Source organism: Danio rerio, chromosome 13 (genome assembly GCF_049306965.1).
Source record: "Danio rerio strain Tuebingen ecotype United States chromosome 13, GRCz12tu, whole genome shotgun sequence".
In the NCBI taxonomy this organism is placed as follows: domain Eukaryota; kingdom Metazoa; phylum Chordata; class Actinopteri; order Cypriniformes; family Danionidae; genus Danio; species Danio rerio.
In genome coordinates, this window is record NC_133188.1 from 9165244 (window position 1) to 9184036 (window position 18793).

An 18793-nucleotide genomic window follows, 5' to 3' on the forward strand; every position below is an offset into this window, starting at 1 on the left:
AATTTAAATTTTTGTTCTAAATTAAATATGTTATTAAATATATAATTATATATATTATTTAATATATATATATATTATTATATATATATATATATATATATATATACATATAAAAAAATATATGTATAATTAAATAAAGGCAAACAGGTTTAGAACAAAATTAGATTATTAAATCCAGTGAATTTAGGGTAAACTGTCACTGAATGTGTTTCCAATTGGCATTATTTATGTGAAATTGAGTCATAAATAGATGCAAACATTCTCACACACAATTAGGAAACTCACCAGCCATATAGCTGTACGTAGAAACACACAGATGCACACGCAGACACAATATTTAGAGATCCTTATAAGTGACAGTGTCCACTTGTGACTTGTCTCGTCTCGACTAGTCTTTAACACAGTGTCTATTGTCTATTCATTCAAATCTGCTTTTCTACACTGGGATTGCAGCTCATAGAGATTATGCAATTACAGCATGCTAATTCATAATAGAATCATGCTAGTAACATGCTAACAATATGCTAATAGAATCATGCTAACAACATGCTAATCCATGCTAGAATCATGCTAACAACATGTTCGATTTATGATAACAACATGCTAATCCATGCTAGAATCATGCTAACAACATGCTAATTCATGTTCAAATTATGATAACAACATGCTAATTCATGTTGGAATCATGCTAACAACATGATAACTCATGCTAGAATCAGGCTAGTTACATGCAATTCCTTCACTCAATATTTAGAGATCCTTATAAGTGACAGTGTCCACTTGTGACTTGTCTCGTCTCGACTGCCTAGTCTTCGACACAGTGTCTATTGTCTATTCATTCAAATCTGCATTTCTGCACTGGGATTGCAGCTCATAGAGATTATGCAATTAAAGCATGCTAATTCACAATCTGCTTGTTAAGTGGTGACGTGTTTGTGATGTATGTAATACTGTTTCCGGGTCCAAGCCGCCACTCATTTGAGTGGAGAAATCATTTGTTTATGATCACGTTTTATTCCAATCACAAATTAAAGTTAATTTTATATAAAATCATATTGTACACAACAATCTCTGGGCTTGCTGCATAACAAATACCAAAAATGTAACAATTTATAAAAAAATAATCACTTTCTGGCCATCGGATATTGGGCATGGACATATATACTGCGATCGTGATTTTCGAAAGCCTTAAATCGCTTTGTAAACGTTTATTATTACCATTTCATGAGTCTCCCCATTCAGTAGAATAGAGCGATTGGACCCGGAAGCCGCTTCGCGTGACGTCACACTTAACAAGCAGATGGAATCCTGCTAGTAACATGCTAATTCATGCTAGTAATATGATAATTCATGATAGAATCATGCTAACAACATGCTAATCCATGCTAGAATCATGCTAACAACATGCTAATTCATGTTCCAATTATGATAACATGCTAATTCATGTTGGAATCATGCGAACAACATGATAACTCTTGCTAGAATCAGGCTAGTTACATGCAATTCATTATCTCAATATTTAGAGATCCTTATAAGTGACAGTGTCCACTTGTGACTTGTCTTGTCTCGACTGCCTAGTCTTCAACACAGTGTCTATTGTCTATTCATTCAAATCTGCTTTTCTACACTGGGATTGCAGCTCATAGAGATTATGCAACAAAGAAAAAAGAAAAATCAAGAGGGAGATAAACTAGATTCTGACTGAGCATGAATACATAGTAGTGAAAAAGGACAAACAAACAAGTTTGTGAAAATGGCTGCATGCTAACATGTTCTACAAAAGATTTTGTGTATGTCCGTTGTCAATGAAATCCTCTTTTTCACTAAAGCAATCTGAGATCTTTATATTTTTAAAGATCTTTCCAGGCGACACAGTAGGTAGTGCTGTCGCCTCACAGCAAGAAGGTCGCTGGTTCGAGCCTCGGCTGGCTCAGTTAGCTTTTCAGTGTGGAGTTTGCATGTTCTCCCTGCGTTCGCGTGGGTTTCCTCAGAGTGCTCAGGTTTCCCCAACAGTCCAAAGACATGCGGAACAGGTAAATTGGGTAGGCTAAATTGTCTGTAGTGTATGTGTGTGAATGAGTGTGTGTGGATGTTTCCCAGAGATGGGTTGCAGCTGCATAAAAACGTGCTGGATAAGTTGGTGGTTCGTTCCACTGTGGCGACCCTGTATTAATAAAGGAACTAAGCCGAAAAGAAAGTGAATGAATGAATGAATGAAGATCTTTCCATTGCTGCATGCTTTGAATGTGAACTTGCAGCTAATTAAAAAAGTCCAACATGTCAGCAAACACATGTCTGTGATTCATTTAAATTAAGTAGAACATAAAATAAACGTATCCCTGGTTTAATTATTCACATTAAGACCAACTCCATGCGTTAATAAAATATAAATCTGAAGTAAAAAATATAAAAACTGAAGTGGTTTCACGCACCATTTGTTTAACTATAGTCCTTACTTTCTAAAGACAAATTTAATTACAAAAAAAAAAGATGCTTTTGAGGGCAATATAGTCACGAAGGAGCCAATTGTAGGTGTTAAGAATTCCTATCCTAGTTTATTTTGAGTTAATGTGGAAGTATGCGCTGAGCATGTTTACACATAAACCTAGATGACGTGTTTGCCCTACAATAGTTTTGGGTATGAGCGATTATACCATATGTGGGCTGAAGTGTGAAGGCAAGGCGTCTATGTATATACTTTACTCATCTCAATGTGTTGTTCTCCTGAAATGATTCACTCTTCCATGTTTTTACAAGCCTATTTATCTCAGAAGTTTTTGTTTCTTCTAAGGTAAGGCCTTATTTGTGGCGACCCTGTATTAATAAATTAACCACTTACAATGGTATGATTCATTCTTAAATTAGGGGAGGGGGTGGATGTATATCCATATATGGATGTATATGGAATGTATATTTATATTATCTATTATTTTTATTATACATATTATTATTTAACATATACAGTTTAAGTCAGAATTATCAGCCGCCCTTTGAGTTTTGTTTTCTTTTTTTAAATATTTCCCAAATGATGCTTAACCAGTTAAACTCTGCTGTTATTTTGGGATTTCCGCCTGGATTTTGCCTTCTCAAATTTAGAAGCTTCCCAAATCCACATGCAGAGGTGTAAATGCAAAAATTTGGTATCATTTTAAAGAAAGCCCTTTGAATTTTCATAAAACACTATTGAAAGTGTTAAAAATAACTGTATATGTTGTCTGTGTTATAATAAACACCTAAAAAGAGGCGCTTTTTGCATTTTTTTAAAAGTATTGTATATTTTTTTTAAAGTGAACCTTTTAGGTTTTGTGTGGTCTAGCTTGCTTTAATTAATTTTGGTGGTTCCTGCACATGTCTGTAATCATAGAAAAAAAAGAAAAATGTCTCCACCATAATCTATGCAAAAGTTATTGTATTCCAACTGATGAGAGGTGCTATACAAGCCACAGGGATCGCTCATTGTTTTCATATTTCACTATTCTTTTGTTTGATCAAACATAATAAACTGTGTTTGGACCACGTCAGACATATAAAAGGATTACTTATGCACATAACCTCAAAAACAGAGGAGAAATGGCCCTGAAGCACACAGCATAAGGTAAGAGATGACAGCTGTCTGTGCTATCTGGGGCTGCTTATTGATCATAAATGTATTGTTTTCACTTCTGCACCATGGAAACTTAGCGATTCATTCGGCAACTGTTTGATATATGAATATAATTCAGTAAAAAAGAACGCTAGAACTGTATGAGCACCGGCAAGAGCTTTCATTTGAGCTATAACTTGTACATGTGTCATATATGAACCATATGAAAAATACCGGGTCCGCAGAGTTTAACGGGTTAACAGAGCAAGGAAACTTTCACAGTATGTCTGATAATACTTTTTCTTATTTGTGAAAGTCTTATTTGTTTTATTTCGGCTAGAATAAAAGCAGTTATTAAATTTTTAAACACCATTTTAAGGTCAAAATTATTAGCCCCTTTAAGCTATATTTTTTCTGATAGTCTACAGAACAAACCATTGTTACACAATAACTTGCCTAATTACCCTAACCTGCCTAGTTAACCTAATTAACCTAATTAAGCCTTTAAATGTCAGTATAACCTGTATAGAAGTGTCTTGAAAAACATCTAGTCAAATATTCTGTTTTGTCATCATGGCAAAGATAAAATAAAATAGCTATTAAAAGTGAGTTATTAAAACTATTATGTTTAGAAATGTGATGAAAAAAAATCTACTCTCCGTTAAACAAAAATTGGGGAAAAAATAAACAGGGGGGCGAATAATTCTGACTTCAACTGTATATAAGAACAATCTATTTCTCACCATTTAAAGGGATCCAGTGGCTGCCATCTGCTCGGATGATTTAATTAATTAGTTTGATCTCCTATTGCACTTTGTATCTCCAAATTCATAATGTTAGTTAAATTATGACCGTGTATTACATTAACTACATCATATTAAAATTACTTTGTACAACATATCTACAATTTAATTAAAATAAATGAATAAATTGCTACAGTATGTCAACAAGTTCAATGAGAGTAAATTCTTAATTTTGGGCATACTTCTTTTTTTTGTAAACAGGGCTCTACAAAAACACGTACTTCTGTCATTAGTATATGCAGTGTTAAAGTATTATATTTGTGTCATTAATATGCCAGTGTTAGTTCCAAAAAATGCACCCCTGCCAGATTATGCTTCTTCTTCTTCTTTTTTGGCTTTAGTCCCATATGGTTGCGGGGTCGGCTCTTTTGGAACAAGTCCTCCATTTAGATTTGTCCATATGATAACGACTTTTTTAAACCTTCTGGCCGGCCTGTCGCCTGGGCCTGTCACCCTCATACACTCATACAGTACGGACAATTTAGCCTACCCAATTCACCTGCAGCATCTTTGAATCTTCTGGCCCCCCCGCCAGATTATGCATGGTTGAGATTTAGCTATTAGGTAGCAAATTCAGATGCATCATTTGACATGGGCGCATTTTAAAGCACATTACACCGCCTCAGAAGTCAAAAGTTGTGTGTCAGTGCCATTAAGCTCTTGTGTGGCAAATAGTGACATGGGTTGGTTAATACAGCAGAAGGACATTAACCTCAAGTTCAGTGAAGATTTACAGCCAGATGTTGTTGTATTCATGCAGTTTCTTAACGGTTACACTTAGACTGAAAAGCCGTATTCAACATTACCCAGAGCCCAACTCTGGATTAAATTGCTTGGCAAAAACCAAGCTTGCAGAAATTACGTAAATGGGCACATCAGGCCGGAGCATGAAAGAGCTTACTTCACATCCTAAACTTTATAGTTTTATGGCTGGGAGATAAAAGCTGCCAAAGTGCAGAGTCCAAAGGCATCAAGACTGATAGCTATTTACTGCAACAGTTAAAAGGATCCAGATTCACTTTATGCCATTTATGTCACTACAAATAGAAAAATTTATTTTATTAGACAATTTACTTCTCATCTAAATGAAAAGACCCATTTACCTTAGAAGATAGAACATACTGAGAAACTTTACACATCTTTCAAGCTATGTGACATATTTGCATGTAAACCATCTCTCTTTTAGTAAAGTAAGAAGTTTATATTGTGTGTGTGGTCACCCTGAGGCTGTATAAATAGACTATCATACTTTAAAATATCAAGTTGGAACATGATGACAATAGCACACTTCTCAAAAGTATATTTACAAGCATTATAAAATTTCAAGTCAAATGGAAGTCATACACAGGCCAGTAGCCAGCCATTTGTAAGGTGTGGTTCTTTTGTCTCAAAAAGTGGACCTTTTTGCAGTTATTCACCACATTTTCTATTTAATTATGAGGTTTAAATTTTCCTCAGTTAGAATTTGGCCATTTTAATGAAGTTTCACAAACCAATTTCGGGAGGAGCGCATGATATGATTGACTGCAGCTGGCCACTCATCTACACTCATTAGCTAGCCAATCAGATTGATCCAAACTCACTATAGGTAACCTAGCTAAGAACAACTCCCTTGTCTTCGTTTCCCGAAGAAACCCCCCATCCACCCCTTCTCCTCCTTTCCTCTTTTGCTGAGAGAAGCTCTCGAGAACACCTGATCTCGTACTCCCCTCACATGCTCTATGGACCTGGCGGGAGCCCTGGGCTCAACTATCTCCGAGCTCAGGGTTCTCTCCTGGGACAGCATGCCAAACAAGTTGTCAAACAGTATCTGAGTGTGAACTCTTGAAATAACAAATGAACAAATAAATAAGCAATAATAATGTAGAGCTTTACACTTTTTAAGGATTTTTCTCTTGTAAAAAAATTCAATTAAAAATTCATAAATAACAACAGCCTGATTAGTATTAAAATTTACTTTAATAAGGGCCATCTTTGATGCTTCACACCTTTTTATTGATAATTTTTTGTTTCACGGATAAGCAGGGGCGCCCCCAAGGGGTGGCCAACTCTGGCCCTGTGTCCACCCCAATATGATTTTGCTGTTGATTTTATTAATTTAAATGTACTTACGTAAATTCACAATATTTCAATAAATAAATAAACAAATAAATAGCAGCCACTAAATTATTGTGGATTGATTGATGCCACTGACGTTGCTGATTCACTGCCCCTTCCCCCTCCCCAATCATTGTTGATAGCACCTTCAATAGACAGCAATAGCAATTTAATATTTATGGTACATCAATACAAGAAGCTGTATTAATATTATCATGGCTTAAAAAGGAATAAGGATAAATTATATTATTAGGGTCTGTATAGTGAGTGTGTGTGTGTATATAGTAATGCCTTTTGTTCAGTTTTTCACTTATTTGTTTTATTAATTAATTAATTTTTATTTATTTTAGACATGGCATATACTGTATGCTGTAAATAACATTTTTTCCTTCTTTTTAAATACTTCCCAAATGATGTTTAACAGAGCAAGGAAATGTTCACAGTATGTCTGATAATATTTTTTCTTCTAGGAAAAGTCTTATTTGTTTTGTTTTGGCTAGAATAAAAGCAGTTTTTAATTTTTTTAAATCCATTTCAGGAACAAAATTATCAGCCCCTTTAAGCTATATTTTTTCTTTATAATCTACAGAACAATTTACTGTTATACGATAACTTGCTTAATTACCCTAACCTGCCTAGTTAACCTAATTAACCTATTTAAACATTTAAATGTCACTTTAAACTGTAAGTGTCTTGAAAAATATCTAGTAAAATATTATTTACTGTCATCATGGCAAAGAGAAAAGAAATCAGTTATTAGAGATGAGTTATTAAAACTATTATGATTAGAAATGTGTTGAAAAAAAATCTTCTCCCAGTTAAATAGAAATTTGGGAAAAAAAAAATAAACAAGCAGTCTAATAATAAGGGGGGGGGGCGCTAATAATTCTGACTTCAACTGTGTGTGTTTATATATATATATATATATATATATATATATATATATATATATATATATATATATATATATATATATATATAAATATAAATAAATATTGATTTTCATTTGGTTTACACATGTACTTGCTAAATCATTTCAAGAAATAAATTGCAATATTTCAAGAGTAATTAATTAAATTAATTAAAACCACATTATTTCATTTACCAAAAGCAAAAATATAACATTACACTGAATTCATTTTTTTTTGTGCCGCCTCCACCTGCCAGATTGGGTGTGGCCTCTTTTGGCCACCCCTAAGAAAACGTTCTGGGGGTTCCACTGCAAATAAGGTCCATGATATAATTTTTTTCCCTTCTATTTAACAGCAAAACAGGTCAGTGGTGAAAGATGACTTGACTTTCGTCAGATTGTATGTTGTCTTGCACAGATGTTGGATTCATGTAATTGAATATAATTCAATTCAAGTCATATAATTGTTTGAATTGGCCAAAACTAATAAGTCACGACAGCCAACAGAGCATTCTGCTTGATCCTAAAGCCTTTCTTTGATGGGTTATTTTCACAATTTATGATGGAATAGCAGTCGAAATGATTTCATGTATGGGTCTTTTGTCAGTGGGGGGTGGGGTCTTTTAAACCACCCGAACGTCCCCGGCTAAAGGCCTGATACATGAGGGTGGGTTGGTCAGAGGAGAACTGTTCCCAAGCGAGTCTGTTTTTTCCCTCCTTTTCTGTCACCTTGTGGAGTTTGGATTCCTACGGTCACAATTTGGCTTGTGTAGCTGGGAATGGTAGGGCTTCCCTAAAGCTAAATCACATCCTTCAACAGTGACATTCGCATTGAACTAAGATGAATCTTGACACAAAGTGAAAACAGCGCTCATTTCCGTTGAACTGATGAATCTCTGTGAAGCTGCTTTGACACAACCTACAATGTGTAAAGTGCAATGTATGAAGGGACTTTACATATTTATTCTGGCAGAATCCATTCGTGAAGACAAAAGGAGTGTGTTAGCTGAAGAAGTTCTCTAAGAGATTTGCAAGATGATTTGCAAGGAAAATAGAGAAAAAATAAAGCCACGAAGGGCTGATGGGGGAAACTATTCAAACAGTCTATGATAATAATCATTGTATAGGGACAAAAATAAGGATGGTTAAGAGAGGAGGTATAATATAAAGGACGGAAGAAATTAAAGTGTAAATGTGGCTACTCCCCTGCCCTTGACCCATTCTCCTGATGTGGGTCTTCCTCTGCAGTGCAGGGCTGCACACAACTCTGATGATCTCATCCTGCAGGAGCCACCACACACACTGCATAGGGAGAAGTGTAGGTATCTAGCCAGAGCCTCTTGTGATTGACTGCCTGCCCTAAACATCACAGAAACACATTGCTGCCACCAAGGGGTAAACTGTTTATACTACACTTTTACGTCACCAATTGTTAACACCTCTGTTGTACAGCCACATACCGTACATTGGGGAAAAAATGACACATACAGTTGAAGTCAGAATTATTAGCCCCCCTTTGAATTTTTTTCTTTATTAAAATATTTCCCAAATGATGTTTAACAGAGCAAGAAAATTTTCACAATATGCCTGATAATATTTTTTCTTCTGGAGAAAGTCTTATTTGTTTTATTTCGGCTAGAATAAAAGCAGTTTTTAATTTTTTCAAAAACATTTTAGGGTCAAAATTATTAGCCCCTTTAAGCAATTTTTTTTTCGAGAGTCTACAGAACAAACCATCAATATAATGTATAATATCTTGCCTAATTAACCTAGTTAAGCCTTTAAATGTCACTTTAAGCTGTATAGAAAAATATATAGTCAAATATTATTTACTGTCATCATGGCAAAGATAAATTAGTTATTAATTAATTAGTTGTTAGTTTTTAACACTATTATGTTTAGAAATTCATTCATTCATTTACTTTTTAGCTTAGTCCCTTTAATAATCCAGGGTCGCCACAGCGGAACGAATCGCCAACTTATCCAGCAAATGTTTTATGCAGCGGATGCCCTTCCAGCTGCAACCCATCTCTGGGTAACATCCATACACACTCATTCACACTCGTACACTACAGACAACTTAGCCTACCCAAATCACCTGTACTGCATGTCTTTGGACTGTGGGAGAAACCGGAGCACCCGAAGGAAACCCCAGCGAACGCGGGGAGAACATGCAAACTCCACACAGAAATTGCCAACTGACATTAGAAATGTGTTGGAGGAAAATCTTCTCTCTCTTAAACAGAAATTGAGGAAAAAATAAACAGGGGGGCTAATAATTATGACTTCAACTATATATACAATTGAGTGTTGGAGGTTTCCTTGCTAAATTTGACCAGCCTAGTGGCCAACCTTCATTGAGTGCAGAGTAATAGCACAGTTGTGCTTAAAATGCAATGCACACAACATTATGGGTGACATTGCATACCTGTCAACATTGGGATGTGAAAATAAGGGATATGCACACCATAATAAGGAATCCCCTCTAAGAAAATCCCCAAATTGCTATGCTCATTTAAAGCTGTTTCATTGTAAATTAACAGTTAAATGGTTAGTAATTTGTTTTAGTATTATTTACAAAAGAAAAAAATAAATAGTATACATTAGCAGCAAAAAAATAGCATTAAGCTTATTAAAATTAGCTATTATTATCAGCTTATAAAAATGAGCTATTATAATGAAATAGAATCAAGTTATCAAATCTCATTAGCCGTTTCTTCACTGTATAACTTACACATTCTGATTAGAGAACAATGAATGAATCTCTTATTTATTTAGATTTTTTTGTTAGATTACATTAAATAACAGGTTTCACTTTAAAAAAAAGCACACATCTAACGTTATAATGAAAGCATTTGATTGCTTTTATAACTTTTTATGCTCATTTAGGACAAAATTAGTTGTGTTTGAAAAAATAAAAAAACACTAAGATCGACACCTTTAGATGTTATTATTAATAATTATGTGTACATGTCTGTTCAAACACGCACCCAAAAGCCAGACTTTCGCTCCGCTTTAAATCACGAGTACAGAATCCGTTTGGGAAACAGCGTCTATTTATCACTATGGAGCGAGTCAGCTGACAGTCACGCACCGCTACATGACTGTTTTGAGGATTGCATATGATAGGGGGGCGATGGCACCTGTAATGAAAAGGAAGTAAATCCCACCTTTTTAATGTTTATTTCAGTGTTTTCATGCCTAAATAAAGCGAAAGCACAGAACAGACTCACATTTAAGAGTGAGGGGCGGCCCCTGGTGGTTCGGCAGTATGGGTTGCGTAAAGGGATGCTCGGCTCTTTAATGTTTATTTAACACCCTTCAGAGAAAGACTGAAAATACAGGAGAAATACCGGAAAATACTTTTACAGGATGATAGCGGGATAGAACTGTAAAATACGGGAGAATCCTGGGAAAAACGGGAGGGTTGACAGGTATGGGTGACATACAAGAGCTCAAAAGAGCACATGTGTGACCAAGACAGCAAGTTTTTGTGATGTATCAAGAGTGTATCCAAAAAAAATTATCAAAAAAACCCCCAAAACATTAAACTACAGCTAAGCAACTCACCATATACTGTCAATACTGATCTAAAAAAATTACATTTATTTAATACATTTATTTTCTTTACAAAAATTGTTTACTGACTCCTCAGTTCAACACAAAAATCACGTTTTAAAAAGAAATCATTCTTTTTTTACATTTAAAGAAAATTTGCTAATGGGTGTACAAACATCATGGTCAAAACAAAGTATCTGATGATGTTTGAATGGGATTAACGGTGCTTTATATTTATTACTGATAAAGGCATACATTAAATTGCATCAAATTCATATTTATTTTAGCATCGAAGACATTACAGTTTTTACAGACGCTTGGACACATTTCTTAATGCTTGAGTCACTTTTGCAAAACTCTTCCCACAGTGAGCACAACAGAAGTCCATGTGGGCCAAACTGAGGATCAATATCATTGCACAAAGTCGAGTCAATGACTACATCTCTCAAATTTCATGAATTATTTGATGACATTTTTTGATAAAACATGGGTTTTGGGTGCATGTTTGAGCAGACATATACACATAAATATTAATAATAACATCTAAAGGTGTAGATCTTGGTGGGTTTTTTTCAAACACAACTAAATTTGTCCTAAATGAGCATAAAAATGACATTTTGCACGTGCTTATATACTGTTTTCAAAACTGTTAAACTTCTGTTTACAACAATAACATAATGCAAAACTGAAAAAGACAGCAAAATTCAACAGCAATATTTTATTGAAACATATATCAAATCTAAAAATGCAGTTTAACCAGCCTGATTGCTATTGCTATTGAATGCATTGCTATTCTGTATCAGTGGATGGTGTGTATACAAACTCTTGTATTTTAAAAGTACTTACAGTAGTGCAAAAAACATTTTAATAAATAAATGAAATAAAATATTGAGGAATTCTGCATCATGTCTGATTCATTCCAGTAACATATACTGCAGTTATAAACAATATATATTGCAATTATAAATAGAGAATTGTGCTTGTGTGTAATGTTATGTGTGTAATGCAGCATGTTGTTAGTGTTTTTAGGTAATTGCTTTGCTAGTGTTCTGGAAGAATGAGTTTATTTGAGACCTGAATAAAGTGTTTTGGTAGTTGTAGTGCATTTTGAATGTGAAATGAACTGCTTTGCCAAGCTGATAGACGACTTCATGTGAAGAGTTTTGCAAAAATTACTAAAGTATTAAGAAATTGGTCTGTAAAAAACTGTAAAATGAGGCTATGCATCCTGGACACCTTTATTTACACACAGGACTTAAAAAGTCAACAGTTTATCTCAAATTAAATATCATTTTGGGGTTTCCTTTAAATACAAATGTCCGCTGTGTTATCTGTACTGATGCTTGTGTCTGGGCGTGAGGTTATCAAGGATACGCGGGCTGCAATGAGGTTTATAGTGCAGAGAGGGGTCATCAAAGTTGAAAGGAGGGCTGAAGTGCTCCTGAATGTACTCGGGCAGCAGGTGAGGAATACTTGATGAAGAGAGAGAGAAAACAGAGTTAGGATCCAGCATCAAGCTTTTTTTGTCAACCAAATCCACAAAACAAATAATTTAGCAATTCAATAGGGTGCCTTGATGTCAGACATGTCATGAAAGTAAACAGATACAGTATACAACATTTACATATTCAGTATTCATTTTTTCACCATTTATAAACCTATTTGCTGGCACAAACACTTCTAGTATGCAAAACTGTATCTATAGACAGTACAAAATCCAGGGTTTCCACTCTAAAGCCAAATATTTCCCAGATTTTTGCCTGACTTTTACTCTAAAGCTGAATTTCCAGACATTAGAAAAAATAAGATATACTGTAAGAGGTTGTACTGATGTGTTTTTTCTTACCTGGCAACATGTTATAGATCACATAAAAAATTTGTAAATACAAATTAGTTATATTAAGAAATCGCTAACATTTAACACCAGGTGGAAAATAACTGTTTATAGAATATTTTAAATCACTATTTAGATGCTGATAAGCTAAACCTTATTTAATACCCACAAGCCACTTGTGACTTTATATCACATTCTCATTATTTTCATTTTTAAACAAAAATATTTCCTTTCTATTTAAAATAAACGCATTTCCAATCTGACATGTAATGGGGAAAAAAGAAGAATGAGTTTATCAGACGCTGGATTCGAACTGGTTGATGATCGATCGTGTCATAACATGTTGCCACGTGCTTTACGAGCTATGACACTCACGCTGCTGTCAATTGTGCTCTTTAGTTATTTTGCGTCTGTCAATCAAACAGTGATAGGGTAAGTTGCTCAAATAGCTTATTCCAATGAGGTGCGCTATTTGCACTTAGCCTAAATAGACACTCCAAAATCGTGAGTGCACACGGCCCTGTATTTACAGCGATAAACAAAAATCCACAATAATCCATTGTTTGGACAATATATATACAGTGGACATTTTCACAGTATGTCTGAAAATATTTTTTCTTCTGGAGAAAGTCTTATTTGTTTTATTTCGGCTAAAATAAAAGCAGTTTTAAAAAAAATTTAAAACCATTTTAAGGTCAAAATTATTAGTCCCTTTAAGCTATATTTTTTCGATAGTCTACAGAACAAACCATCATTATACAATAACTTGGCTAATTACCCTAACCTGCCTAATTAACCTAATGAACCTAGTTAAGCCTTTAAATGTCACTTTAAGCTGTATAGAAGTGCCTTGAAAAATATCTAGTCAAATATTATTTATTGTCATCATTGCAAAGATAAAATAAATTAGTGATAAGAAATGAGTTATTAAAACTATTATATTTAGAAATGTGCTGAATTTTTTTTTCTTTCTATTAAACAGAAATTGGGGGAAAAAATAAACGGGGGGCTAATAACTTTATAAATAAATCCTGACTTTCAGTGTCTGGAATAGATCTTTTTAAAAACATTTCCTGACCCATGTAAATCCTACATTGCTAATGTATGTATCAGGAGGACACTCACTCCCCAGTAATGGTTTTCTTTCTTGAGCAGCAGAAGCAGGCAAGGGCTGCCAACAGCAGCAGAAGTAGAAGAGGGATGCCGATGCCCAGGACCAGCCCCAAAATGAACGACTTCTTATCCTCCACATCGGAAATGTCTGTGCGGTTGTTACCTTTCCATTCTTTGGTTAGGAGAAAGAAAGAAAGAAAGAAAGAAAGAAAGAAAGAAAGAAAGAAAGAAAGAAAGAAAGAAAGAAAGAAAGAAAGAAAGAAAGAAAGAAAGAAAGAAAGAAAATCTGTATATGACAAGTGGTTTTCACATTTAATCTATAACCCGTTCAAGTATCTATTTTCATGTTACCAGTGATTTTTTTAGATACTAGTATATTTTCCATTAAGTACTAGTACTTATTCATTAGATACTAGATACTAGTGCTTTAAAAAATAAACTAGTGCTTACTCATTGCACTAGTTCTTTTTATTAGTGTCAGGGTTTTTTGTGTTTTCTCTGTCTCCCTCTTGTTTCTAGTTTTTTGTATGTGGTCTCACCTGTTAGCAATTCCCTTGTTTCCCGTGCCTTAATAGTACTTAATAGAAAAAATACTAGTATCTAAAAAATAAGCACTAGCAACATGAAAATAGATACTAGTACAGGTTATAGATTAAATGCCAAACCAGCTTGCCATACCCTTAAGGTATTGTACAATAATGGCTTTTAAAAAAAAAACACAGAATCCTTAGTTCTGCTCTTACCTGGAAAGCAAGACTGGGATTCCTCCTTTAAATCAGTGCCATTGCACAAGCACCTGTAACCACCATAAGTGTTGACACACTGGGCTGTTTTCGAACATGGACCCTCATCTGTCTTACATTCGTCAAGGTCTAAAGAAAACCAGGAATACCAGTTGACCACCTTTGTTTTGGAACAGTTTGAATTTGAGCAAAAATACACATAACTAGCGATCATTGTGTCTAAAATTTAAGCTTTTTAAATGTTGAGTTCAGAATTAACAATGAAATAACTTTGCTTACTGAACTCTATATACAGTAAAAGCAGTGTCACACTCTTAGTAGGACTATTTGTCTTCATAATCAGGTCTGAACATTAAATCGCTTTCTATTAAATATACAATGACCAATCAAAGTCAAGTTCAGGTGTAATACTCTAAGTGCAAATGATACTGCACTGTACTATGGCTTACCCTCAACAGAGGCTGAATGGATGCCGTAGTACTGACTAACTCGGGTCAGGTAGTCCATGACATACCAGTGTGGCGTGTCGCTGGATACATTGATTCTGTACTCACTCTGGCTGCCCCCTGAAGCTGAAGGAGCTTTAGCACTGGCATTGTAAAACTTATTCTGAAAACCAAGTGACAGGATCTGCTCCATCTGTAGAGAAAGCAGAAGCATTATAATTAAATTTGTCCTGAGTTGAAGTGTTAATGACATGCCGTGTCTTTCTATTTATGTGGCATCTCAGATCCATACACTGACCTGACTTAGTCCCTGTCCAGAGTCCTGACTCCCCCAATCTACAGACACATTAAAAACATTCCATCCTAAAGAAAAAAAGCACATTGATATAAATCTCATGGTGCAATTTGGGGGATTTATCTGCATATACAAACATAAAACACATGCTCTTGCAAATGCATTCATTCATTTATTCATTTTCTTGTTGGCTTAGTCCCTTTATTAATCCGGGCTTGCCACAGCGGAATGAACCACCTACTTATCCACCAAGTTTTTACACAGCGGATGCCCTTCCAGCCACAACCCATCTCTGGGAAACATCCACACACACATTCACACACACACTCATACACTACGGACAATTTAGCCTATTCAGGTCACCTGTACCGCATGTCTTTGTACAGTGGGGGAAACCAAAACTCCCAGGGGAAAACCACAAAACACAGGGAGAACATGCAAACTCCACACAGAAATGACAACTCACCCAGCCGCAGCTCGATCCAGCAACCTTCTAGCTGTGAGGCAACAGTGCTACCCACTGCGCCACCGTGTCACCCTAGATCAATGTTATGTTCGAATTTTCGATCTAAGATTTCTAAAAGGATTTTTCTTACATATTTTTAATAGAGCTTCAAAATTTTCAGCAACAATTAAAGTAATCCATTCAAACAACAAAAAACTAAATAGTTTAGAAATGAAGTGTGTAACAAAAATATATATAAAATGTAATAAAATATTATACAGGAAAAAGAAAATGAACACATGAAGAAAGTGAGTTGTAAAAAATGCATGGAAAGCCCATACAGTATCTCTCAGTAGTTAGGATGCAACCCTGCCCCTCATCAGTGTAACATAATATTAGCTGCTTCAGTCCCAACACCTACATTACCAGGGTGATGAAGATGCAACCAGTGTGGACATTTCAGCAAGACAATGGCTGTTTCTCAATATGCGTTCTCCAGCGGTCTTGCGTCCTCGTGTTCTCGTGCAACGTCATCATCAGCTGCCTAAGTTCAGTTCCAATACTCAAGACCGCAAGTACGGAGGACGTGTGAAACTTCCCGGATGTGTTCTTGATATCGAGGACGCACCGATGCAGACTTGAGCACCGAACTCGCTCTGGAAGTCCCAGAAGTCATTGCGACTGGAGGTGGGAAGCGCAGCATTTTATTTAGATTTATTATTAAAGTTCAGAGATATCATTTATTTACCTCAGGAGTTTCCCTAAAGGAAACGGTGAAAGTAAACATTACCATGAACATGTTAATATAGGAATTAACACATTAAGGGTGTTTATTTGCTGAAATTCGTATTAAAATGTGTTTTATTTATATTGTGAAGAGTATATTTTTAATGTTTTTATGCAAAGTATATATTTTGAAGAGGGGAAAAACAATAAATCGTTGTATGAGTGCTGTAATGTTTAAATAATTTACCATTTAAAACACGTGAAGGTCATGTGACCATCAGGAAGAATGCAGCATCTCAATTCTCAAAGGACGCGTTCTCTGCCCTCGCGGTCTCCTGAGTTCGTTCTTCCGAGGACACCTGGCAAGACTGGTCTCCACAAGAACGAAAGGCCGTTCTCTGTGTTCTTGGAATTGAGAAACAGCCAATGATCCCAAACACAACCAAATAAAGTCCCAATTGGTTTCATAAAAGAAAAAGCAGCTAAAGTGGCCCAGCCAATAACCTGACCTGAATCCAGTAGAAAATAAGAACTAGAGATCAGGCGCAGTAGGTAGTGCTGTCGCCTCACAGCAAAGAGGTTGGTGGGTAGCTGGTTCGAGCCTCGGCTCAGTTGGCATTTCTGTGTGGAGTTTGCATGTTCTCCCTGCGTTTGCGTGGGTTTCCTCCGGGTGCTCTGGTTTCCCCCACAGTCCAAAGATATGCTGTACAGTCGAACTGGGTAAGCTAAATTGTCCGTGGTGTATGACTGTGTGTGTATGAATGAGTGTGTGGATGTTTCCCAGAGATGGGTTGCGGCTGGAAGAGCATCCGCTGCTTAAAAACTTGCTGGATAAGTAGGTGGTTCATTCCACTGTGGCGACCCTGGATTACGAAAGGGACTGAGCCGACAAGAAAATGAATGAGATCGAAGGTGATAAACAAGACCCATAAAACTGTCCAGATTCTGTTGAAGTCTGGGGAAAAGTTCACTCTTGAGAGATGCAACATGGTTTAATCATATATGTTTGTGTTTTTACTAAAATCTCAATTTCATGTCAAATTTCATGACAATTTCATGTCAAAATCAGCTTAAGCAAAATTGTGATGTGTTTAACACTTATTTTACCCTCCTGTTTATATAGTTAAAAGCAAAAATATTGAATTGTTTGTTATTTTTTCAAATTTTACCCATGTGATGTTCAACAGTCAAGGAAATTATTACAGTATCTCCTATATTTTTTTCTTCTGGAGAAAGTCTCATTTCTTTAAGTTTAGCTTGAATAAACTATTTTTTATTAGGACTGATAGCAAACCACATTGCCAAACTTACCAATTTAACCTAATTAAGCCTTTAATTTCCACTTTTAACTGAATACTAATATACAAAATAACTAGAAACATAGTATTTACTATAATAATGGCAAAACCAAAGGACATTAGTTATAATAAGTCATTAATTAAAACTAGTATTTTTTTTAATTTTGCAAAAATAAACAGCACTTAGAAAATATTTAAAAAATAATTACAATTTACTTATTGGTTAAGTGGTTAGCAGGATTACCTCATAGCATTACACTGTATTACATTTCTACATTGAAGTTAAAATGACATTTTCAGTCTCACCTGTTGGATTAGCAGATTCACCTAGAAAATAATAGACAAAAAAAGTGTCAAAACAAAGTTAAATAGCTTTATTTTATTTTGTAATACAAATATAACTATCATACATTTTACCATGCTTTACAGAAGATAGATTTAAAAATGTCGCTCAGTGTAACAATGGTTTATGTTCAACAAAATTAATAGAAGAAAAATAATTAACATATTATTACATATTAAAACCATATTAATTAATAACATATTAAGTAAGGAATAATGCACATCCAGCTGGTTATTAGAGAATAACACACACACACACACACACACACACACACACACACACACACGCACGCATATAAATATGTTTTTTAATATATATAAACACATATTTAAATTTTGGTTCTTGCACATTTCAAAATATGATACACTGAGGTTTTGTGAAGTGAAATGATCGGTTATTTACAATATTATTAGCTTTAATCCAAAGGCTGGTCAAACAGTTCTCGGGGTATGCACAAATGTAGTCTGATGTAGTCCTGTTGCTTTCATAAGATATTCAGCTAAAATTTATATGCATAGGAAGGGTAGGGTGCTTGCTGCAGAGCCATTTGAGGAGAGCTGAGCTCCAGCGAGGTAGAGCATGAGCTGTCGCTCCTCCTC

General features: G+C 35.1%; 1 protein-coding gene across 2 annotated transcripts in view; it reads right to left on the reverse strand.

Annotated features, from left to right (window-relative positions):
• Nucleotides 1-10559: 10559 nt before the first annotated feature.
• si:ch73-105b23.6 overlaps nucleotides 10560-18793 on the reverse strand; it is a 32811-nt gene continuing 24577 nt past the window's right edge. For both annotated transcript variants that reach the window (XM_068213002.2, XM_073920655.1), the window contains 6 exons: nucleotides 18158-18178; nucleotides 15386-15450; nucleotides 15091-15280; nucleotides 14642-14770; nucleotides 13911-14070; nucleotides 10560-12423 (listed from right to left, as the gene is read on the reverse strand). In XM_068213002.2, coding sequence (XP_068069103.2) covers nucleotides 12279-12423; nucleotides 13911-14070; nucleotides 14642-14770; nucleotides 15091-15280; nucleotides 15386-15450; nucleotides 18158-18178 — 710 coding nt within the window. In that variant the 3' untranslated portion in view covers nucleotides 10560-12278. The remainder of the gene's footprint in view (nucleotides 12424-13910; nucleotides 14071-14641; nucleotides 14771-15090; nucleotides 15281-15385; nucleotides 15451-18157; nucleotides 18179-18793) is intronic.